Source organism: Oryzias latipes, chromosome 16 (genome assembly GCF_002234675.1).
Source record: "Oryzias latipes chromosome 16, ASM223467v1".
In the NCBI taxonomy this organism is placed as follows: domain Eukaryota; kingdom Metazoa; phylum Chordata; class Actinopteri; order Beloniformes; family Adrianichthyidae; genus Oryzias; species Oryzias latipes.
Genome location: NC_019874.2, coordinates 6,657,309 through 6,682,409, shown reverse-complemented (window position 1 = coordinate 6,682,409; position 25,101 = coordinate 6,657,309). Strand labels below are relative to the sequence as shown.

Below are 25,101 nucleotides of genomic sequence, written 5' to 3'. Positions count from 1 at the left end.
CTGGCAACACCACAGATTGCATTTGTTAGTAGTCTGTTAAATATCAGAGGAGTCCTCTAGCCCTTTTTAAAAAAAAACTTCTCTTTTGTGTTCCATGACACTCTTGTCCTTTAGCTTCTTCAGTGTAGAAGTTTCATCTAAATGGCCCCTGTTTGCATGTCTTTCACTCCAGAGCTCCATTGTTTGGAGGTGAAGTGTCGTGAAATGATTGGTCCCCACAGCAGCATGTGTCGCTTCGTCAGCACATTTATTTTCCTTTGACAATGGAGCGTTTAGAAAAGATCTGATGTAGAAACAAACAGAAACGTAGAAATGACACACACTCAAATCCATAAATACATACATAGTTTTAGAAAACTTTGCGAGCCTTTGGTCTGGGACATCTGCCTGGTGGAGACAACAAACGTTCTCTGTGCACCATTGAAGCCCTATCATGTTTAGATCATCTTAAAGTGCTGTCTTTACACTAAAGGACATTTTTGCATTGTTATGCTTTTTGTTTTTTTAGCCCTGTGAGATCCTGATCCATTTTCATAATGCTTCACTTTTGCATAAGATAAAGATAGAATGGAAGGCAAAAGAAATGGAAGCAAGCACCTGGCACTGTGGAGCGAGGCACTTAAGCACCCTACACCTCCGGTTTGGCATTATGACGTTTGGCACATGAGAGGGGCGTTGCACTGTGAACTGGATGTGAGCGGCAAGTGGAGTGAGAGCCCGGTCCAGGAAAACTTTCCAGCTGAAAGGCCTGCGATCTCCCTCCACATGTTTGTTGACCCATTCAGAAGCTCCTTAAAGTCTGCAGAGATTTGTGAGCAGCTCTCTGTCTGAGCTTCCAGTCCGTCCTTGTTGAACCTGCTCAGAGGCCACAGTGTTGAGAAACAAGAGAGCAGTTGTCCGGCTTGTTTACCCAGCGCCCTCCTCGCCTCCTGCGAGGTCAGTGGAGCGATCGTGGACAGGCTGATGGGAGCAGCTATGGCGAGGAGTCGCCGTCCTTCTTCCTCTTCTTTTTCCTGCTACAGGGCTTGCACACGCAGCACAGGATGCAGGGGGAGGCCATCAGCAGGAGCGGGGAGGTCACCAACACAACGATGCTGACTCCCACCAGGATGCCCACCACCTGAGGGAACACACAGCCGCACACATCCACCAATCAACATGTTGTGTTGGCTAACAGCAAACACTAGCAAAAGATCTTCACAGATACACATCGGGACACGAGGAATCTCTGCCCTGCAAAAAAAAAATCTAAATGGGTGCATTTGTATAATTTCTACTCAGCAGAACGTATACCAGTTTATATTATCCAAAAGCATTTTCAAAGTGTCACTGAGATAAAAAAAAACTGGATTTTATCAAAATCTTTTTAGCTTGTACTTGCTCTATATAGACGTTTGTTTTTCTTACAATTTTTCTCCTTGATGTGATTTTAGAATCAACTAAAGAACCTGGAAAAACACTATGGTCCTCTTTACTTCCCACTCTGTGATTTCTACCTTAATAATACACCTTTAAGGAGGAATGTTTTCATTCTGCTGTGTCCCAGGGTTTTTCAGGACATCTTGTCAATGCAGCAAAGAATTGGGGTTTCATTTTCAGTTCTGGCTACCATATTTGGGTGTTTTCAGACTGGATCGAGTCTGCTTGATTTGATCCGGCTCGAGTCCTTAACCTTGTGTTTAGTCTGTGTTCAGACTGCCTTTCAACCTGACATTTCTGTTTCAAACCAAAGCTTGCAAACAAACCATGTGACTGAAGATCTGTTCAGTCATTGGCCAGGAATTACAAGGGCGGGGCAAAGCAACGAGAGAAACAATCATGAAAGTCCTGCACTTTGCAGTCCCTGTCAGGACAGGTGACTTTTTCAAATTATATATTTCAGCGACCAACTTTGAACGTCTGTATCAACGTCAGGGACAACACTCTTTACTCGTTGCTTTGGTTTGGGGGAGGCGTGCTGCAAGGCGGTTACTGAGGAGACAACGGCTAAGAAGGTACACTAAGAAGTGTAATTGACATATAGATTGTCGGGAAAACAATGTGAGAAGCAACGTGGATCATGTTGAAAGTTGTTCTAGTGAGTCTGCAATCATCCAAGCACATTTCAGTGAGTTGCTGTGTCTCATCGTTGCTCCACGTTTGTCTGCGGATCTCTGTTTACCGGCTATGGTGGCCATTTTGGTTCAGTTGTTCCGCTCCGAGAAGGAATTGTATTCAGACCGAGGAATCTCAGAACGCTCAGTCCGATTGGAAACGCAAAGGGACCACCTCCAAAGATGGGTCCAAGAGTGGTTCCTGGTCGATTTATTTGTGATTTTATTAAAAACTTAAAATATGCTTATAAATTCCCTTTCCACCGCTCTAACAACTAGTTGCCTACAATGTGTATCAGCATTTGTTACTGACAGAAGAAGAAGAAGCACCGTCCGAAAAAACCCAGAATCTGATTGTTCTCCCCCTGAACTTTATGATGTTTATTTTCTTTTCTTTACTAGGCATTTGTTGGCTCCTGCGACTTGTACAATTTTTTCCCCTGGTGCGACTCATACTGCATGTGCAGTGTCTTCGTCAAAAATTCAAATTTCTATCAGGTTGGTCCTGTTAAGAAACATTTCCCTATGAAAGACAACTTAAAGAAGTGACTAACTCTTCTTTAGTTTAAAAACTGGACAGAGAATGAATGAGAAAGCAGACAGAATGGAGTAAAACATCTTCACAAAGTAAGAAGTATGACAGAAATGTTTTGTTCTCCATGGTCAAACAGTCCCGTTTCCTGTTAAACCACTGTCTGGATCCTTTTGAAGTGCTCTGAGAGCAGAGACAGTTCAGTCTGTGTCAACAGTGTTTTGGCAGCATGACATCACATGTCTCCAGTTTAAACAGGTTTGTGATGGCCAGGAAGCTTTAACCTATAAGAACCCAGACCCATATTTCATGAAAAATTCTGAAATAATGTAGAATACACCACACGTGGACCACAAAACACATTTCTGGTATTTTTCTGTTACACTGATGTCCCCATGGGTTCTTATGGGTTAAGCACAAACAAACCCTCAGGGAGGTATTCCAGGAAGCATGTTTAAACTACCCTGACTTTAACCCTGAGCTCTGGCTGAAATCCGCCTGAACTTGCTTACTCTGGGTATGTCGGTTCCAAAAGACCGGATATGAGTTGGCGTAATTACGCTCGACTTGGTAACCCTGGGTTAATGCGCGTGCACAGCAGGTACATAAAGACATTCTCAATAGATCGCCGATTTCCAGAGTCACCATGGAAACGCGTGGAGAACAAAAGAGAGCGCTATACTTCAGAGAAACGGAGTCTGAGATTTTAAAGACGGCGTATGAAGATTATACGTCCATCAAAAAAGTAATACAGCTGTATCAGCTAAAGAAAGAGTTTCTGCTTGGAGAAAAAGAACAGACAAAGTAAACGCACAAGTTTCTGATTTTATTTTCATTGTGACGCATATATATGTATAACTTATCCAACTTAGATGAATTACTTCAGTTGGTAACAATTAATTGAGTTAAATTTTTTTCAACCTAATACATTACGTCTACCCAACTCAATATTTTTTTACGACTCAAATTTACTTTTTTTTGTCATTCATTCATTTTCTATACCGTTTTTCCCTTTCGGGAACACGGGGCTGCCAGAGCCTATCCCGACCACTTAATTTACATATTTATCTAACTAAATGTCATTTTACTCCAATTCAATTAAATGTTTTTGCCATCTTCATTTATACTTCTTCAACTCTCATATGTCTACGTTTGAGCCTGCAGATATTCTCATTTTTATCACAATAAAAAGAAAGAAACAAAATGGATTCACAACATGAAACACAACATCATTTACTATTTCTCTGATTTTAACATTATTCCACATAGCAGTATGGGTGCTATATAAACTCATCATCCTCTCCCTCCCTCTCACTCATGGTACAGAAAGAATTAAACATAACTGGACAAAAGACCTATACAAAACACAGTAAAACAGCTAAACAACTAAACACATTTGCGCAAAAACCCACACTTAAACCCAAATCCATCCAGACAGGCAAAGGGAACGGTATCCCACAATTCCTTGCGGTGCCGATCTAAAAGCAGCACCCTACTTAATTGAATTAATTTGAATGAAAGTAAAATAACTATCTGATAACTACGTGTTATTTTTAAGCTGACTTAACTAAAAAAATGATTTATCTTAACTGAAGCAAATAAATAAGTCATATTTATATTAAGTCATCCATATGTGGTCTTATCACCCTCTCACGGTGGAAAAAGTATTATCTGAGCTTCTTCATCCACTAAATCATCTTCAAATGGACACGTCATGCTGCTTCACCTCTCTGAAAACAAACTAACTAAACCTGCTCCAAACCAGGTTATTTTTCAGAGCATGAGTTACTATGGCAACTTAACATACCCTGAAACATACCTCCATTTCTGAAACTGAAAGCGGAGGTTATCAACTTCCTTAGCCTCAAACTTACCGTGGTAACTAGCATAACTTTTGCTTTTTGGAATACCCCCCTGGACCTGCAGACTGACAGCAGCTCTTCACTGGGAAGTCAACACAATGGAAATGCCCACACCTACACTATTTTGGCTCAATTACAGCCCATAATAGTTAGAATCTAAAATTAGTAAGTGTTGAACTGACACAGTGCACAACAGCTCAGAATGTGTGAGCAGCAGAAGGAACCCGACACAAACACAGTAAACCTTAAAGGACCTGTTGGACGGGGGCGTGGCCGAGTCTGTCATGAGTTGTTTTGCAAGCAACAACTGCGCTGTTGTACTTTGACTCGGTGCACAGTCGGCTGTGCACGTCCAGTTACAGCAAATTTGATCCTAATCGTGCAAAAAGGACTCCAGAGAAGAAACCACGTCTGTTTGCTGTTCGGCTGTAATCGTCCTGGGGAGCAACCTCAGATCAGCGCTTGGATTAGCTCTGTCATAAATCTAAGATTTCTGAGGAAAACTAGTGGAAAACACAAGTATTTCCTTTGGGAATAAGTCACAATCTTTACTGGAGCTGTGTACTGGTAAGACACTGGGGACACAATGCAATATATATCCCAACAATATACAATATACCCCAATCTGTTGACAGACAATGACCAATACACAAACCGTGGTATCTTTTACATAAATTAAACTGTATAAAATACATTTATATTTTATTGTCAGGGCATAAAGGACTGCAACTCACATACAAGTAATTCTTCCTGAAGCAAATTCCTAGTGCTTTTATTTTGGTAAATAAATGAATTTTTTGCAACATTCCACTTTGTCTGGTTTCCACAACAGAATATTTTTCAGTATAAAAAACAAAGTGCTGTATATTTCATTCCACAGCTTAAATGTACTTTGTGCATTGTTGCTTCGCTCATTTATTCTCATAATCTCCAACAATCAGCCTTTTTCAGCGAAAAGTTAGAGTGGGTACAATTTGGAGTTTATCTGGTTCCAGTGCCGAGCTTTTACTTTTAAAATGGTTCAGGAGTCTGAACTGTGCTTTAAATTTGAAGGGAAAAAAATTGGCAGAATTTACACATTACCGTGTGACGAAGCATCATGATGAATGTGCCTAAATGCTTTATTTCCTCACATCTTGGTTTTTACACGCGCTGAAGCAAACACTTACGCAGTGTGTGCCCAGGCCAAATTATACCAAAGACTCTAAAAATGGCACTCCAATCCCTCCCTGCTTGACACCCAACATTAAGGGTGGGGGGGTTCAACCACTAAATGGTTCATGAGTGTGGCTGTGTCTGCAGCTCACCCCTCCCCCAGGGGAGGGGTCAAATGCAGACAGCTATTGTCGCACACCTAAGTGCTTGACATGTAATGGGACTTTGACTTTTTAAGTAGGACACAAAAGTAAGACCCTGAACTCTGTGTTTGCTCATGAATAATTAATAACCAGCTGATCCTGCTGAAAGGACAGCAACTTGAAGACATTTTCCCCACAGATTTGGGGCCCTGCAGGCTGAGCTCACCTGCGTTCGGTTCCACATCACAGAAGCCCTGGAGTGGCCCAGCTTGTTTCTGCACGGCCCTTTATCGTAGTGTCTCAGGAAGATGTCGCCCTGCAGGTAAAGCGTGTGCGTCAGCGGGTTTGGCTGCAAAGCATGGATGACGTGAGAGCTCAGACGGACTCACATCCAGGTTCTGCAGACAGTACCAACAGAACGTGTGCTTGCAGCTTTTGCACAGCATCTGTGCGCAGCCTTGGTTCCTCTCGATGTAGACGCCGCACATGGGGCACTGCTTGATGGAAGCATCCGAGTCCCTGTTGGGGCAAACTCACGGTTAGGAGCGGGAATTGACGGCAGTCTCAGCTCACAGACTCCATCAGATGCACTAAGGCCTGCACTTGAACTGGGGTTTGTTATTTTTAGGTGAGAAACGTCTGAGAGAAGAACGTTCAAAATGTGAAGTAAAATCTACTCCCTAAACTGCAGCAGGAGGAACATGAAAACACCAACAATGAGAGGAGGGGGGAGAAGAGGAAGGGGCTTTCATTTCAGTCTGAAAGCCTTAAAAGTTTCAAGGCAAATATTTAAACTAGTGCAGTGTTGGGGGTAATAGATTACAAAGTAACGTATTACTGTTCTGTAACTTGTGTCAGTAATGAAGGAACGTAACAAATTACAGTTCAAATTTCAGTTAATTAGTTAAAACTACTAGAGTACAGAAACCCTCATTCCTTAGGTTTTGTAGGCTCTGACATTTTCTCTTGGTTAAATAAAACAAAATGGAGATTCATTTTGTCTAAATGGACTAACTGGTGCATTCGTGCACACCAATGCAGAGTTGGGGATCGGTCAAAGTACAGACATGCCCTCATTGCTGCAGTCACATTGCTTCAATTCAAAATCCAATGAAAGAAGGAGATGCTGCGAGGAGACTTCTCATCTCTGAGGGTCCGACTCGCCTCCCCGAGGAGCAGCGGGGGAGCAGCAGAGCAGAGACCCGCCCCATCAACATGGAAGCAGCTCTAAGAGCCGCTCTTTGGAGCCAGCTCCTTCCTGGAAGCCCTCATGTATTCTTTTACCCTTTTCTGCTTTATTTTTCTCTCTCAGCTGCATTTGATCAGTCAATATCAGTTTGCAGCATTGAGTGTGAAGGATTGACAGTCAGTGGGTTTGCGCTGGGCAGAAGGGGGAGGGGCCATAGTGCGCTACACTAACAGCGGCACAGAAGCGACGCACACGTACGACAGATGTTACAAAAAGCTGTTTCACTTTAAATTGGTTTAAGAGGAAAAATCTGAACATTCAAAAGCTAAAAAGTTGAAATGTAAATTGCTGTTTTTTAAATATTTGATCACTTTATTTTTACATTTTATCTGGAGTGAATAAATGAAAACAAACATTTACACTAATTCATTTTGTGGATAATTCTACATGATTATTGCTAATGAATGAATTTGAGCTACAAAACAACCTGACGAGCCGCTTCTAGCCCCGCCCCCTCCAGATAGAAGAACTTTTTTTGCATTTGGGGAAGAGAAAGAAACTGTTGGAGCATTCAATATTTCTCTGTGCTTTTAACAGACTTAGTTTCACATTTCATAGATGTGAAGACTAAAGCTGTAACAGTTTTTTTCCCCTCATCTCACTTTGAGCTGTGCCAAAGACCACGTGTTGTAACTTATTTTTGAAATTGTTCACTGTTGTCTGAGTTCTAATAAAGTCAGGTTATGTCTTCCACCATGTTGATACTCTGGACGAGGTCATTGATTTAAAAATAAATGAAGGACAAGAGGATCTTGTTTGTGCTGTTTTTCTTTGAGAATTTGTATGAGTGAAAAAGTAAAGTAACTAGTAGTTACTTTTTGAAATAAGTAATGAGTAAATTAATGTAATTACAATTTCACCCAACAACTAAAGTCAAGTAATTGATCACCTTATACCTAACACTGCATTAGCGTGAGCTGCTAAAAGCGGTGTTTGAGAACAACCAGCACGGTGAGCTGATCCGTGCCCTCGCCAGCTCCTCTCTCCGCCTCCTCGCCACCTCCTGTCTCCGCCTCCTCGCCACCTCCTCTCTCCGCCTCCTCCCCTCTTTGGCAGAGAAGCAATGAAATTCCAAAACAACGGAGCATCCAGGATGACATCAGGTCATGTGGCGGAGCGTCAGCTTGGAGCGCTGAAGTCCAAGCGAGACCACTCTGTCCTGCTGGACTGAATACTGGTGACAGCTGGGGGGGGGGGCTTAAATAACCCCGCGATTCACCATGAAAGAGAGCAGGTGGATGCAGAGATTTTCCATACCTAATACCGACTGCTACTGATTTCTAAAACCTGTTGGAATTTCTGCGGACCACTTTAGTTTTCCACTGTGTGAATCTCTCTGCTGCTCTCCTCTGCTCTAAAACCACCTCCTGCTTTTAACACGGTGTCAGTTTCAAAGCCGTTTGACCGCCAGCCAAGCCGCTGACCGAGGACTGACTGACCTGCTTTCATCTGACGGGGAGGCCACGATCATGGGCTGCAGCTCCGGGCACACGTGGCCGTCCCGCCACAGCTCTCTGCAGCCGGAGCAGAACACCGCGCGGCAGGCCGGGCAGGGCGCGGCGGCAGGTCGACCCTCTGAGCTGGGCGGCACGCTGCACACCGCCTGACACTCCAGCACCGGGCACCAGGCTTTGCTGGGGTCCAGCTTCACTCCTGGAAGCGAGAAGAAACAAAGAGGTAGACTTCAAAACCACTACACGACTGACTACAAAGCCAAGTCCATCAGAAATATCATCTTAGAGTGGATTTTGAAATTTGAGGCTTGGCAGACTGAAATCCAGGGCAACGGATTTTATCTTTGAGGGAGAAAAAAAAGGAAACCTCTTAAATCCACTAAAGAAGATTGTATTTTTGATTCTGTGACATCATTGGAGGACCTTTGGTGTAGGAGAGTGCTGTTCCTGTTGGAGAAGCCTGTAAACTGCTCCAACTGAACATGGCCTATACGCTTTAGCACTTTAGCTTTAACACTTTAGCTCAACTCAAGGCCCAAACCACCACCCCTCCACTGCCGTGCAGCAAAGAAAAGTTGTGGTTTGGAACTAACGGTATGCCGACAAGTCGTGCTTGTACAGCCACTTCTGAATGGTGTCTCAGCGTTTTGTAGACGTTTAGAAGGATGCATGAGCTGAATTTAGGAAAACATTGGCTCCTGGAAGAATTATACCTTTGTCCACCTGTCAATAATCTGTCTCACTGCAGAAACGCTCATCACACACTCACACATGTACAAACTGCTTCTGCATTTTCCTTCAGAAATAACAACAAAAAGTTACATAAATAACTACAAATGAGTTTAATAGACAGACAACTGAATGTTTTTTTTAATTAAATTAAACTAAAAGCCCCACAACATTAGTCCAGCTTCTCTAAACTCACTTTTACAACAGCGAGGAAACAGCCTGCAGCAGTACAAAGCCTGTACTTTGAACTGTTTTATGCTTCCAACAACAATAAATACTGTCTTGACAGTGTTTCTTCATTATACAGTCTATAATAAATACCACAGGGAAATATTTGAGTAATTACAGTGAGTTTCTGCACTGCTAAGATAGTTGCTGTGCTGCTATTTTACCAAAACAGAAACAGTCAAGTGAGTTTCCCGTCTGTTCTCAGTTACCTTTCCTTACATTTCAGGGCAACAGTTTAGCGTTTGACCCAGGCAGAGCGGGAAGCTCACTGAGTGACTCGTATCTATGACAACCAACAGCACTTACCTCTCTCAAACTTCAGCCGCTGGTAAAGGCTCACCTGATCGGCCGCAGCCAAACTGGCGACCTGCAGTCAAAGAGAAGTTTCAGGCAGACGGAAGTCATGGTACAACTGCATTATGGGTCTTTGGATTCAAAAAGATCAAAGCACAACCGCCTTTAAGACACCAATCGATCAATATGTTTGCAGCACTTCAAAAGACCAGTTATGGAAGATTTAGCATCTTAAACGTCTAACTCATCTTTTCAAAATAAAAGAAAATGAAGATTTAAAAGGTCTAGAAGTTTGTTTTTTTTCACTTCTTCATCTACAAAGAGACAGAAAGACAAACACAGATAAAATAAAACCTAATTTTTTTTTACCACTGAAATCCTCAGGAATTTACTCTGAAAGACACACATCTACATTTATGCATCACCCGTTACCACACAGAAGCTTCAAAGACAAGAATCAATATAACACTTAAAGATTGTTGCAGCACACAGGGTGTGAAGCAAACGCAGACTTGAGGGAATAATCCACGATCAGTGCAGAAAAGCTGCAGACGTCTTCAGGATTTCCCTTGAGCCTGACGTGGGACGGCGTTGGAACAGGGCATACCTCCGAGTCCAGCAGCACGCCGCTCTTCTGGCAGGCCATATCCGGGCAGGTGATGGGGGTTCCCCCACCCTCCTTTATCGCCAACTCAACATACTGCTGCAAACACTGGAGAGAGGAGAGAGGACATGTGACGGAGCAGCGCCACACACATGCACGCTGCAGAAACCACACATTCCTGAAGATTAGGAGGATGAAAAAAACGAACGTCAGCGCTGCAAAGGCGTGATCAGCATGTCAAAAGTCACATGTTCCTTCAACTATGACATCTGGAAATGTGTGTGTGAGGAACTCAGCAGCTGTTGCACAAAGACAGACAGTTTGAGGTGCAAAAGAGGAAGAATCGGAATGTCACTTTTCGCCCTAAAACGGGCAAAAGTGAAAATGAAACCTGGGGCAGAGCGGGAGTCATCTCCATGACGGAACGCCGGTGATGGATCAACAAAAACTTCCAGTCATAAGAGAAAAAAGCCTAAATGTTTCACTAGTTTGGAAACATAAGAACAGCATCTGTTTTAGGGTTGTTCACTGAAGTCACTGGAGAAGGAAATGAGGCGGCACAAACAATCTACTTATCGATAATTGAGAGTTGGTGAGCTGAGTCAACTGGAGACCTCGGAGATTAGAAACAGGCCGGCAGCAGCAGATGACCCACCGTGCCGCAGAACGTGCACTTGCAGCTCTGCAGCTCCTTGGCTGCAGCAGCTGGACGCTGGCTCAAGCACAGCTTGCAGAAAACCTCGGCGCCACTCTGGGGGCCGGCTCCACCCTCATTCGTCACCAGCTCCTGGACGTCCCGGTGCTGTGGGGGGCTTCTGCCGGCCATGGTGGGGCGGGGCAGCAAAAACAGAGGAATCCGGCTCCGTCTAGGCTCTCGGCGGAAGATGCGGAGTTTCCATTATCCTAAAAGCAGAAATGAGACTTGTTTTTCTCTGCTTGTGGCTTAAGAAACGTCTGGAACCTGTCAGTTCTTCTAATTGCTGCTCTTGCAGCTAATGACTCCTCTGCTCCCTGCACAGGCTGGCTTTGTTGTCTCTCCCTTCTGGAATGTCATGTTGGCAGGCTGTGTTCCACGCAGAGTCCCTGAGAACTTCACCTAAAGAACTGGCCTTGTCTCAGTGTGGAACTTCCTACCAAAAATGTTAAGAGAACAGAACAGAACAGCGGCTCGGTTTGACCTGCATGAATAAACTACCGGAGACATGGCCGGATATAAGCATGGGCAAGGGAGGGCAATGCCCCCATCCTTTAATGCTGTAACTGCCCCCCTAAATGTGATGGCCCGCAAAAAAATCCAAAGCTAACTAAAGACAAAGAATTACAAAAAAAAAACTTAAAAACACTAAATAAACATAATGATGGACAGAAAGAACGGACAGAAAAAGAACGAAAATCCTGTTGCTGAGAGCTCTCTATTTCCATGCTCTCCCACTAGCCCAAGAAATACAATTTCAAACATCCAAAAATCTAAAAAAAATCAGAACAAAAAAGCCTCAACAGGCACAAACAGTGTCCTGCTGGTGCCTGTCCCAAGCCTGGGCACTGCAGTGTCAGCAAGAGCATTGCACATAAAACTTATAAGACACAGATATGTGGATAGATGACTGATGTGATAACATGGTTTTCTGTGCATGTTAGGGATATGACACCCCAAGACGTGCCACCCCCCCCCCCCCTCATATTCTACCTGCACCCCATAGTGGATCTGGCTAAATCTGGACCCGACTGGAGATGGAATTTATAAAAAAAGAGGATTTCATGGCATAACCATCATTTGTTTACCTTCAAACTTTACACAGAGCCGTTTTGTTTGTTGAGTTCTTGAACTCAAAACAGTTCTGATGTGAAACCCGGCTAATCAAGGACCAAAGGGATTTCAACCTACACCTCTGGAAAACCACATGGAGAGAGAAGACAAACGGGATATTTTGAGCTGTAAGCCAAACATTACCTGCCTCCCTGACACTATGCAAGGGCTAAAAATATACTTGCTCTCATGTAGAACAAACTTCAGCAGACCTCCTTCAAAAATAAAATAAAATAATGGCTCGGTCCAAATAAAAGCAATAATAACACCATAATCTGGGATTTGGACTTAATCCTGTGGATAATGGTGGCTGCAGCCAGACTAGGGTCACACTCTCTTTGCTTCCAGCAGCTCAGTAGGTCCACCCAGCAGAGGCAGCAGCAGCAGAGGCAGCAGCAGCAGCAGGAGAGGCAGCAGCAGCAGAGGCAGCAGCAGCAGCAGGAGAGGCAGCAGCAGCAGAGGCAGCAGCAGCAGAGGCAGCAGCAGTAGCAGAGGCAGCAGGAGCAGTAGCAGCAGCAGCAGCAGTAGCAGCAGCAGCAGGAGAGGCAGCAGCAGCAGCAGCAGCAGCAGTAGCAGCAGCAGCAGCAGCAGTAGCAGAGGCAGCAGCAGCAGCAGCAGTAGCAGCAGCAGCAGTAGCAGAGGCAGAGGCAGCAGCAGCAGCAGCAGTAGCAGCAGCAGCAGCAGCAGTAGCAGAGGCAGCAGCAGCAGCAGCAGTAGCAGCAGCAGCAGCAGCAGTAGCAGCAGCAGCAGAGGTAACAGCAGTAGCAGAGGCAGCAGCAGCAGCAGCAGTAGCAGAGGCAGCAGCAGCAGCAGCAGCAGCAGCAGCAGCAGTAGCAGCAGCAGTCGCAGCAGCAGTAGCAGCAGCAGCAGCAGTCGCAGCAGCATAGGCAGCAGCAGCAGCAGCAGCAGCAGCAGCAGCAGCAGCAGCAGCAGCAGCAGCAGCAGTAGCAGCAGCAGCAGCAGCAGTAGCAGCAGCAGCAGCAGCAGCAGCAGCAGCAGCAGCAGCAGCAGCAGCAGCAGTGTCCTCGTTTCTGCTGAGCAGCTCGGTTTCTGCGCCGTCATGGCTGCTTCTCCAGCTGTCAGGCAGCGCTGCAGCTCATCCTCCCACAGGTTGAGTCCTGCCTGCGCGCTGACAGCCGCGGCTAGAAAATTACAGCCTTCAATTCACCATCCAGCTGTTCCAGCCGAGGCTCCTCTGTCTCACCGAGATCTGGATCTGAGCAGATCTTCGGGGAGCTGGAACATCAGAGCCGTCACAGTGATTTCCAGATGCTCTTTCCGCTGTGCGCCCACAGCTGCTTCTTTAGGTGCAAACTTCGCAGCACGAGCGCACCCTAGCCCTAAAACAAGGAGGGGGCTGCATCATAGTTGGGGTGATCTGCTGTCACGCAGACAGCCGCTTGGTTGTGGATGAGCAGCTGGAGGGAGAGACTGGTTTTTCAGGTCAGAGGATCTGCGTGCTTAAGCTCATAGAGGTCTCGTCCCAGATTCTGCTGAGCCCTCCTGCTTGTAACATGATCGAGAAGCTGCGCAGATGCGTCTAGTCCCACACTCGGTAAAGGTGGACACGTACCTCTCTGTGGAGCTGTACCGTGAAGACCTGGCTGCAGCCGCCGCGCTGTGGTTCCTGCGGCCTCCACTCATCGATGAAAGCAGCTGTCAGCCCGCAGGTCACCGCAGCGCACCTGCCAGGCTGCCAAAACACGCTCCGACCCCCTGCGCGCGCCCCTCAGGCCCAAGCGCGCGACCGAACCTGTACTCGGTCGCCTGCTTGCCTGCTTACATCCAGGAAGCTGCGCGTGCTCTCCGAGCTTGCGACTGCTCCTGCTGGCTGCGTCACTGAGACCGTGCTGCCTTCAAGTGCACCTCGGAACTCAGACACTTAAAATCCTTTGGTCCAAAAATTCGGGGCCCAAAATTAGTTTTGGTTGAACTTGAAATGTACATAAAATCCTTAGGATATATCAAAATGTATATGTGAGAAAGCATATAATATGTTAACAGAATTTCAAATAGATGAGATAATCAAAATATTTGGGAAAATTATACATACTGTATAGCCATGTAGGGTGCATTTATGTGCATTCACTATTGGGTAAATTACCTTAAAAACAATTGATTACTTTTCTTTAGTTATTGAATGAAATTGTAATTACTTTATTTTACCCATTATTTCTTTCAAAAAGTAACTACTCGTTACTTTACTGGTTTTTCCACTCATACAAATTCTCAAGGGAAATCAGCACAAACAAGATCCTCTTGTCCTTCATTTAACTATATTTTTAAATCAATGACCTCGTCCAGAGTATCAACATGGTCAAAGACATAACCTGATTAGAATTCAGACAGCAGTGTGAAAAACGACACGAAGTTACAACACATGTGGTCTACAGCTCAAAGTGAGATGTGGCACACAAAAAACTGTTACAGCTTTAGTTTTTATATCTATAAAGTGTGAAACTAAGGCTTTTGAAAACATAAAGAACTATTGATGGCTCCAGCTGTTTCCTTTTCCTCCTCAAATGCAAAAAAGTCCTTCTGACTGTTTCCTTTGGCTCCCAAGCGGCTCTTCGGGTTTTTTTGTAGCTTAAATTCATTTGTTAACAACAATAATATAAAGTTATCCACAAAAATGATTTAGTAAATTTGTTTTTTATTAATATATCTTTATTGTATGTATATGCTTTCATTTTTTCACTCCAGATAAAATGTAAAATGAAGTGATAAAAAAACTATTTATAATTCAACTTTTCACTTTATAAATGGTGAGCTTTTTCCTTTTAAACAAATTTAAGCTGAATAGACTTCTTGTTGCACCTGTCTCTCCATTGCGCACGCGCGGTTCCCAACCTGGCGGTTCTTGTGCAGCTGCGCAGCATCTGTCGCCCCTCCCCCTTCCGCCCAGCGCAAACCATTGACTGTCAATCGTTTACAGCAAACTGATATCGATCGTCAACATGCAGCTGAGAGAAAAATAAAGTTGAAACGGGGTGAAAGAATATGTAACGGCTGACAGAGTTTCACGGGCTCCGGGGCGGGTCTTTGACCGGCTGCTGCTCACCAAAATTACCAAAATTTGAACTGTAATTCATTACGTTTCAACGTTTCTGACAAAAATAATTAGATTACAGCAATTCTTTTTTTTTTTTTGTAATTAGTTTGACTCTTAGGCATATCAGAAAAACATCTGTTTTGTTTTGATTTTCTTGATGTTTTGTTTTCTTAAATTTTATTTTGCTAATAATTCTGAAACAGCTTGAATAAAAGTTATTTAAGAAAAAACTCTACCTGTAAAATATATGAGATAATCTTGCATTAATACATTTGTAATTATTTTGTTTTTACCATCATCTGTTGTTCTGTATTTGTTCCTTCTGGCTGTTAATTGTTTTTTATTTATTCATCGAATGTAAAGCCATGTTTACTCCTTCAATTGAAAATAAATAAATTCAGGGCCCAAGGGGAGTGAGTGAGCCCTCCACATGCATCGATCACAACACCTGTAAATAGATATAGTTTTGTGATTGTTCCCTATTATCCAGTGTAACACACACACTTACACTCCCACCAACATGTGTGAATGTTGATGTAGGAGCAGCAGCAGCATCTTAACCCTTTAACTATTCAACCAAACGGTAGAGCAGATTTAGAAAACGTATTAATAAAAACATTGATTCTGTATATTACTCCCCCACAGTAATAAGCAGCATAAAAAAAGTGTTTCAGTTGATTTTGTTTGGATGGGTGGTTAAAGGGTTAACGATATGCTGCGTTAGTCTACTGCCCAAACAAAAAATGGAAAAAAAGGATCTGAAGACAGTTTTCCCACAAATCTCCTAAAAATATTCTTCTGTTTTTTTCTCAAATAGTGTACACACTGGATAAATAGATTAATGAGTTAGAATCATTGTGCTGGTGATGTCTCCTCTCCTGCAGATGCTTTCTCCTTAGGATAGCAGAGAAAAGAACATGAAGTTTCATTCTCCTTGATTCTTGAAGAGAAGAAAGAATGACAACAACAACATATCCTTATCATTATACTGTAGCTGCTCCCATTCCGGCCATGTGTGAAAGCTGGATTGCTTCACTGACATTGCGGGAACCTCGGAAAGCGCAGGTGTTGAATTGATCGATAAAAAAAATCCATAGTTTGCTTCTCAACACTGTGGCTTTTGCTCAGGTCCAGTGAGAACACACTCAGAGGTCTGAGAAAGAGAACAGTCTCCTGAGCCTGTTGGCGTGGAGATGTGTGCAGAAAGACCCAACGCTTTACAGAAACTCCTGAAAGTTACAGGACGCTTTCCTGGAGAGGCTTATCTCTCGTCCTGACGCCCACATGCAGTTTTAAAACCATGCTTATGGGCCAAACGTCATCATGCCAAACCCAAGGTGTCAAAAAAATAAAATAAATCAAGTTAGAAGTAGTCTAAATTCTCTTCTTTAGATAAATAGGTTGATGACGTTGTGGGTTCATGTTAAATACCCCACAAACCAATGAAAAATGGAAAACAAAAAGAACTGAATCTCTCAATTGCATCAACAAGTACATTTTGAACAGGCCTCCTTCACTGCTGCAGGTCAGCTGACCTTCCACATCAGTCTGCCTCCTCCTCATGGTGGCTTAAACCCTGTCCTCTCTGCTGTAACGCTTGCGCTATCCTAGGCACTTTAATCCACTTTCATCTAGACCCACTAGACAGTGACATTAAACAAAACTCTTTGAACATTTGAATCAGTTAGTTCAAAAAGGGCCCAAGTCCACAATATTTTCCAAATAGTTATATTATATGTTCTATGGTCTTCAAGGGAAAAGCTATCTGATTACGTGCAAAAAAGTCCTTAGTCCGTTGTAATGTATTGACTATGCTTGACATTTAAAATGCATTGAGTGCAAACTTCCTGGACTTGGGCCTCTCTGTCATGGCTTTAGCTTTATCCCATAGATGGCAGCACTAGTTATCCAATATGGCAGCTCCCCTGTTTAATTCAAGAAGGGCCCAAGTCATGAGACTTTAGTTTTCTAGTCTTCTGTAATTATAAAAGTGAGGTGCTTTATATTATAGCATTTGTAAGCTATGAACTGGTGCTAAATCTGGGCAAAGTATTAATCATTTGGTGTAGCCTCCCTTTAAGCTATGCAATTAAAATCATTTCCTGGAAAAACAAACCTCTTGGACTTGGGCCCCTTTTGAACTAACCGATGCAATTGAAATACAACAGGAAGAAACTTCAGGTTCTTAACAACCAAATCACTTGAACTGTAACTTATTTCCACTGACAAGAGTTTTTAAACCTTAATAAAAACAATCTCAGCTTTGAAATGTTTGACCCAGATACATTGTTTACCTCAATGCAACCTCTTTTGAGCTCATCATGAGGGATTATTTCCGACTTTTCTGACAATGTGAATGCAGGGCAGCTTTGATCATTTCTTAATTATCCTAATTTTCTGATTCTTTCATTGGAACACAAAGCTGATATGATTCTGGTATAATTGTATTGAGGACATGGCCTGATGAAGGGAACATGAAATTCTATATTATAGTGTCTGGACAGTCAGAGTGAATAAAAACAAACTTTAGCCTGTTTCATAGGGAGATACCTGTGTCACATTCACCTTTCTGAATTATTTATTATTTTATTTTGTAGTTGATTATTGTATTTATTTTTTGCACACTCTTGTTACTGTCATGCGTTTTGTCTGTTCTATCTATCTATCTATCTATCTATCTATCTATCTATCTATCTATCTATCTATCTATCTATCTATCTATCTATCTATCTATCTATCTATCTATCTATCTATCTATCTATCTATCTATCTATCTATCTAAACAAAGTCAAATCCATTGATATTTGAACCCGTGAGTGGAACTCAGAGAAGGTTGACATAGCAGAGCGTCTGATCGTTCCTCACTTTACTCTTTGGTGGGACTTCCTGCTTTTGTTTTTAGCGTTTGTTTGCTGTAAATTCTGAGTCATTCTTCTTCTGTTATTGACCTGCAGGGCTGCTCAAACCGCAAACTGAAAGTAAAAGTGTCAGTTCTACCATGTATCACAATCATAACATCTCTGGTGACTTAATGGAAAAGTTTTTTTGCATTTTTCCCCCCAGACCTCACCTGTTTTTAACTAAGCTTTTACGTTATATTGTTATTCACTATTGAAGGTGAAATATACGAGGTGCAGTGAAGGTCACATCTGCCGGGACTGAGTGGGCCCTGTTGTGGGCAGCTGTTGTGTGATAAAGAGATGCAGCTTCCGTTCATTTCCCACACAGGACTCTAACGTTACCGTTACTTTTGCGTTGGCATTCTATGCTTGTCACGAGACACCGAGTAGGCGCGCGGGACCTGACCGCAACTACAGCTCCGAGTGCGCATGCGCCGGGGTTTTCCCACCTCGCTGCATATTAAAGGCGAGAAGAGGAGCGAGCCCCACACCCAGAAGATCAGTCAACCATGAAGAACTTTCTCATCACTCAGGTAAGACGTTTCACCTGAACTCCGCCGGCTCTCACCGTCTACCGGCGGCTCTGTCTGTGCGAACGAGTCACGTTCATGGATCCGTGTCGCTCCAATACTTTAGTTTTGCTGGGGGTTTTTTTCCTTGAGGAACCCCCCCCCTCCCCCCAAGAGGCCACCGAGCTAAATGACAGGTGGTTCACCTTCATCTCTAAAGTCCCCCCACCCCTTCCTGCTATTTCGACCTGGTGATCAACGCATAGATTTTCATTACTGAATATTTTATCCACACCTGCAAATTCCTGGAGGTGAACCCCCACACTTATAATTTAATGAGATAAAACTTTCCCCTTTTACTAGATTTGTTCAGATCTCACTCATTCTATTGCATTTTCTTTTTTATGTGTTTGAGTAGCGCTATGTGTTTGATGGTTTGTAACATCTTTGTACGAATCCATTGCAAACACAGGTGGTTTCCCTTAAAGCCTCCGGAGCGCACAGGGTCGTTGGTCTGATGGAGAACTTTGCCTGGAGGACCTGCACCTCCGCCTGCCAGCTCTTCTGCCTGCCCTTTCAGTGTGCGCCCTGTGGAAACATCTCATGCTGTGCAGGTAAAAGCGCCGCCCCACTGTGCTTCTTTGTTTTGCACATTTTTGTTAAGGGCTTTGGTTTTTCACCAGTCACATGTTTATTTACAGATCAAACCCGTCAGCTGGAGCCGGAGGAAAACAAACGAGGTACAGTACGGTTTATGATGGTATAATAACTGAGATTAGTTTGGTTATCTTGACGTCAAAAATACACAAGTTCTAATAAAACCAAGGATTCATGTCAGATGGTTACTTGTATCTGTACACTTTGTAGAAAGTACTGAAAAGCAAAGCCTTTACTTCAATCAGGAACTTCAACATACTGGAATTCACCCCTGCCATGATGTCACATTTATTGTCCCTTTAGACCACTCACCGGCAGTCCAGAGTGTCCCACCCACCATCCTGATAGTCAACATCAGCAACTCCACCCTCATTGATTGCGTCATCGGGGATTCCGGCCCGTCTGCAGCGGCAGAACGCCGGCCTCTGATGCAGGAGCCTGAGCTCCAGAAGCACGGTTAGTCCCACCAAAAGGAAAAAACGGCACTTTTTAAGAGATTTTGAAAAGGGTTTTTTTTCTCCACCCATCTTTTGCATTTGTCTACAATCTAACTATTTTCCTGTTGCAGCTATGGTGAAGTGTGGCTGCAGCCAGAAAGATCAGACTGCAACACAAAGCCTTCCTCCTCCTCCTCATCCTCCGGTTTGTCCTGCTTTACCACCACAAGAGCAGCTCAACATCAGCATTGAGGGCTCGCATCTCAACCATGTCATCATCGGAGACAACAACCACATGCACACTGAAATGAGCCAGGCTTTAGACTGAGACAAGCCAGGATTTAGACTGAGACAAGCCAGGCTTTAGACTGAGACAAGCCAGGCTTTAGACTGAGACGAGCCAGGCTTTAGACTGAGACGAGCCAGGCTTTAGACTGAGACGAACCAGGCTTTAGACTGAGACAAGCCAGGCTTTAGAATGAGACAAGCCAGGCTTTAGAATGAGACAAGCCAGGCTTTAGACTGAGACAAGCCAGGCTTTAGAATGAGACAAGCCAGGCTTTAGACTGAGACAAGCCAGGATTTAGACTGAGACAAGCCAGGCTTTAGAATGAGACAAGCCAGGCTTTAGACTGAGACAAGCCAGGCTTTAGACTGAGACGAACCAGGCTTCAGACTGAGACGGAAACGCTCAGAAACACTGTCATCTTTGCAAATGTACAAAAAAGCTCCTTCTGAATGTTTTGAATATCGTCTGTTTTTTTGTTCATTTTTTAAACTTCCTGTACACGTGTTATTGTTTTAATGCTGGACAAAGAAAAATATTTACTATTTATGATCAGCAGAGTTTATGAAGACGTCAGACGTCCCTTTGTTTGTGGTTTTTGTGACTAATGTCAGGACCTGACCACAGGTCTGCTGCTGTCAAATCCCAGAAAGCAGATGTAACTTTCCTCTAAGTATTTCTCAAAACTGGGTCTTCTGTGAAATGTTTGTGAAAAGCTGCTGGATCAGCTGGAAATGATATGTTGTTAAAACATAAAAGTTTATTTTTTTATTGTCTATTATATCCAGGGAAACTCATGAGGACTTGTATGGCCTATGGTCAGAAACAATAATTTCTTTCTGGTATTTATTCTAGCAGACTGTTTTTGGTGAAGGTTTTTGTTATTGACAGACATGAGGTTTTCACAGGAAAGACGGATTTTTCTTTCTTTGTCAATTAGTGAATAATGACATTTGAATAAAAGAGGAATTGAAGAAAAGTCACTTCTTCTTTCCTTTCTTCTTCTTCTTCTTGTCCTTCACGTTGTCTTCTGTTTTCCTGAAGGGGCCCAGGCCTCGGCGGACCATGCAGCCCCTCCACCAGGCCTGGACCTGGGCCAGATGTGTGTGAGTCAGCACAAATGCATCATCGCTGAGGCTCCTGAATTCTGCACTCTCACTGGATTGTGTTACCTTGGTAGCAGCAGTTACTTTTGCCTGCTCTTTCTGCAGCCTCTGCTGCTCCACCTTGTCCTCCATGACCAGCTGTTCCATCTCCCTGACCTGAAAGCAGCAAACGCTTATTTAGGAGAAATCTGTGCAGCACAGGCTGCTGCTGGACGCCCAAGCTCACCATCCTCCTCATCTCCATCAGTTTATCTAAGGCCAGTGTTTTCTTTCTGGAGACGTCATAAAGCTGCTGCTTCTTCTCATTCAGCGACTGCTGCGTCTGCTCCTTCCGCATGTGCAGCTCCTTCTGCACCTCCTGAACACAAATAACACTAAATGAGCTGCTTTAGTAGCTGCACATCCATGATGCCAATCTCCCGTTCCACCACATCCCAAAGGTGATCTACTGGGTTGAGATTTGGAGACTGTGGATGCCATTTGAGTCTAGTGAACTCATTGATTCCAGCTTCATGACATGGCGCCTTATCCAGCTGGACATAGCCATCAGAAGATGGTTCGCTGTGGTCAGAGAGGGATGGACATGGTCAGCAACAATACCCAGGTAGACTGTTGTGCTGGAACCATGGTCAATTGGTACTGAGGGGTTCAAAGTGTGCTAAGAAAATATCCCCCACACCATGAAACCACCACCACCAGCCTGAACCGTTGATACAAGGCAGCATGGATCCATGCTTTCATGTTGTAATGCCAAATGTTGCAGCAGAAATGGAGACTCATCAGACCAGACAAAGTTTTTCGATTCTTCTGTTGTCCAGTTTTGGTGAGTCTGTATGAATTGTGGCCTCAGTTTCCTGTTCTTCTGTTGTGTGGTCTTCTGCTGCTGTAGCCTATCTGCCTCCAGGTTGGATGTGTTGTGTGTTCAGAGATGCTCTTCTGCAGACCTCAGTTGTAACCAGTGGTTCTTTGAGTTCCTATTGTCTTTCTATCAGTTGGAAACACTCTGTACATTCTCCTCTAACCTCTGGCATCAACAAGGCATTTCCACCCACAGAACTGCAGCTCACTGGATATTTTCTCTTTTTCCGACCATTCTCTGTCAACCCTAGAGATGGTTGTGGGTGAAAATCCCAGTAGATCAGCACTTTCTGAAATACTCAGACCAGACCGTCTGGCACCAACAACAATGCCAAGTTCAAAGTCACTTCAATCACCTTTCTTTCTCATTCTGATGCTCGGTCGCAGATCGTCTTGACCATGTCTACATGCATAAATGTACTGAGTTGCTGCCATGTGATTGGCTGATTAGAAATTAATGTTAAAGGGCAGTTGAACAGGTGTACCTAATTAAGTGGCTGGTGAGATTATAAAAGATGGTGTATATATCTAAAAAAAACATGACATACAACAAGGTGCTTTGTAGAAAAAAGATAAACACTGAAAAAACAACCAAATGTTGATTAGTTGACTTTTGAGGCAAAGTGGAAAAGAATCTTGTGACTAAATCACTCCTGGAGACTGATAGTATGTCGTCACGCATGACCTCAGATAGTTACCAGAGTTTGAAGACAATAAGTGAAACATTTAGTGACACTCGTTTGTTAAATTCTGTACAAATAGATCCATTTCTTTGCTCCAGTCCAGAAATCCATTCCCTGTGACTGGAGCTAACATCAATGCATGATGCAGTCTGGACTGACCTGGTTCTGGTCCAGCAGAAACTTCTGGGACTCTGTGTGTACTCGCTCCTCCTCCCTCAGCCGTTCCCTCACAAACTGAAGAATAAACAAACGAGAAGACAAAATTAAGAAATAATCCAGTTGAGTACATGATAACCCAGCGTAAGATGATCCCATAATGCACCTCCAGCTCCTCTTCCTGCAGAGAGCCAGTCTGCAGCGTCTCCTCCTGGATCTGCTCACACTTCTTGTGGTTTTTCTCTTCACTCATCGTCTTCTTTGCATTGACCTGCAATGCCAACTTTTTCTGCTGCAATTTCAGTTTCTAAAAGACAAACGACGAGTCACCATAAATGATAAACAATAAATGGCAGCCATTAGAAGATTCTCACTTTTATTTCTTTAGTTTTTTCTTGTATTTCCTGCTGTTGTCTCATTACAGTCGTTTTTCTGTCCTCCAGTTCAATTTTGTCCCGTCTGCGTGGAGAGAAAACATTGTGTTGTTTTATGAATTGAACCATTCATAAAATGTGGTTAAATTAAGAAAAAATATTTTAAAAAACAAAAAAGGAACAACAAACATTTTCTCTGAGAAAAGCTGCAGAGAGCAGAAGCTTTGTCTCTTCTCAACCTCATGGCACAGATGAGATATCTCCTGTGACATTCGTTTGCTGCAAAATTAAAAAAACAACAGTGTCATCAAACATGGCATTTGATTGACAACTGCTTAATGTGGCATTGAACTGGCACTCAAATTTGGCACTGAAAAATAACAGGTTTGACATAATAATGACCTGGCTTACATTTGAAACCACATATTACACATTCAATAAAATGAACATACCCTCTAAGCTTATTTATGCTGTTTTATCTGTCATGGTTTCTTTTTTATTTTCAATCGAAGGCGTGTTTACTCACCACTCTGTCACCAGCTTGATCAGGCTGGATCTTTCCTGCACACAGTAGCAAATAGGATTTAGAGTCCCAGCCTTCACGTTCACTGTGTCATTTCAGTTGGCGGGAACAGAGCTCACCTGTGCAGGTGCTGCGTCTATCTCCACGCTGATCTTCAGTAGGATGCTGTGCTCCAGCGTCTGCAGGCGATGTGCAAAATGTTCGAGAGCCGCTGCAACACGAAGACTCTGGATCTCTGACAAAGACATCCTGCTGCACAGACGCACAAATGTGTGTTTTCACGCTTACGCTAACCCCAGACTCTCAGACGATAAGGTAGCGTGTTTAAAGTTCACATTTAAATTATCATCTACAACCACGGACGAGAGCTGCTGCTGCTGCTACTACTAGCTAACTCTGCGCTTGTTTTTCATTTTCTCCTTGTTAAAATGTGGAAAAAAAATCAGTGACCTACGTCTGTTTTCTTGTGACTGATGTCTGCAGCGCTTCCAACGTTGGTCTAGGTTAAAACAAAACGATCAGGATCAAATAAAAGAAGAGCTCAATAGTAGCTCTGACTCATTTGACTGTGTTACCATGGTAACGAGACGCACTCAGGCACGTGCCAGAGCGCCCTCTCAAGGTAACAGGACCCGAATGTCATTTAGTTTATGTTGTTGTTGTTTTTGAAAGAAAAAAATAAAACTGTATTCTGAATTGTTAAATTAATAAGGGGAAAAAATGATAAAAGAAGAAAAATAAACAGATGTGACGACTAAATAAGTTATGACAAAAAGTCAAATATTTACTTTAAATATATTTTAAGTCGAAATATTACGAGAATAAAGTCGTACATTTATTTTTTTAAATCAACAATTTACAAAAATAAATCTGTGTAAATTTATGCTTCAAAAATATTTACAAGGAAAAGTCATGCTTTTCGATAACAAATCATACAAAGCTTTTAATTTGTTTCAACGGACAATCAAACTTTACTTGTTTGATTTACAGTAAATTGCAGATATTCTGTGAAATCACGTGGACATCACACTCAAGAATCTTTGGAGAAAATCAACTTCCGCTTCCGGTATGTAGAGGAGCTCCTTCCGTTGTGGTTACGGTACCTACACCGGTCGTTTTCTGCAGTTTTGGCCGCCAGGATTGCAGAATCTGCTTTACTTTTTATTTTGGGCAAATAATCTACAGCTTCACTGTCATTAAATTACAACTTTATATAAAATAAAATCATAAGTTGAGTAATGTAAAATTACGAATTTTTTTAAATAGTAAATTTACAAAATTATTCTCATAAAGTTTGGACTTTAACTTTTTTCTCACACTTTTAAAACCTTTTTTTTATTTTAGTTTGAGTTTTTTTATTTTTTTTAATGGTGGATTTGATACTCTGTCTTAAATTGGTGTACCAATTAG

At 43.0% G+C, this 25,101-nt stretch overlaps 2 protein-coding genes across 3 annotated transcripts; both read right to left on the bottom strand.

Moving 5' to 3' along the window:
* Window positions 1–228: 228 nt before the first annotated feature.
* LOC101165584 (E3 ubiquitin-protein ligase RNF144B) lies at window positions 229–13,997 on the bottom strand. Its single transcript, XM_011484906.3, has 8 exons — window positions 13,724–13,997; window positions 10,999–11,246; window positions 10,347–10,451; window positions 9,752–9,812; window positions 8,474–8,687; window positions 6,175–6,304; window positions 6,012–6,101; window positions 229–1,120 (listed from the first exon to the last, which is right to left on the bottom strand). Exons 2-8 carry the CDS (start codon window positions 11,167–11,169, stop codon window positions 974–976), a joined length of 918 nt encoding a protein of 305 aa, XP_011483208.1. The 5' UTR covers window positions 11,170–11,246; window positions 13,724–13,997; the 3' UTR covers window positions 229–973.
* Window positions 13,998–20,822: 6,825 nt separating this feature from the next.
* Window positions 20,823–24,287, bottom strand: iqcg (IQ motif containing G). 2 transcript variants are annotated; one of them, XM_004077630.4, is made up of 10 exons: window positions 24,146–24,287; window positions 23,811–23,943; window positions 23,695–23,729; window positions 23,358–23,447; window positions 23,169–23,253; window positions 22,961–23,101; window positions 22,798–22,872; window positions 21,324–21,455; window positions 21,164–21,253; window positions 20,823–21,082 (listed from the first exon to the last, which is right to left on the bottom strand). In XM_004077630.4, exons 2-10 carry the CDS (start codon window positions 23,937–23,939, stop codon window positions 20,972–20,974), a joined length of 888 nt encoding a protein of 295 aa, XP_004077678.1. In that variant the 5' UTR covers window positions 23,940–23,943; window positions 24,146–24,287; the 3' UTR covers window positions 20,823–20,971. The 2 variants fall into 2 exon arrangements, with proteins under 2 accessions (XP_004077678.1, XP_020565613.1); XM_020709954.2 differs by having other exon boundaries at window positions 23,811–23,940.
* Window positions 24,288–25,101: the final 814 nt, after the last annotated feature.

Bases quoted from the DNA above. Each gene is read 5' to 3' on its own strand.
- LOC101165584 (XM_011484906.3), bottom strand. From the start codon at position 11,169: ATGGCCGGCAGAAGCCCCCCACAGCACCGGGACGTCCAGGAGCTGGTG. The intron at 8,688-9,751 runs GTAAGTGCTGTT...TCTCGCTTCCAG, and splicing joins GCGGCTGAAGTTTGAGAGAG to GAGTGAAGCTGGACCCCAGC. The intron at 6,102-6,174 runs GTGAGTCCGTCT...CTTTACCTGCAG, and splicing joins ACTGTCTGCAGAACCTGGAT to GGCGACATCTTCCTGAGACA.
- iqcg (XM_004077630.4), bottom strand. From the start codon at position 23,939: ATGTCTTTGTCAGAGATCCAGAGTCTTCGTGTTGCAGCGGCTCTCGAA. The intron at 22,873-22,960 runs GTGCATTATGGG...TTTATTCTTCAG, and splicing joins TGCAGGAAGAGGAGCTGGAG to TTTGTGAGGGAACGGCTGAG. The intron at 21,254-21,323 runs GTGAGCTTGGGC...TGCTGCTTTCAG, and splicing joins TGATGGAGATGAGGAGGATG to GTCAGGGAGATGGAACAGCT.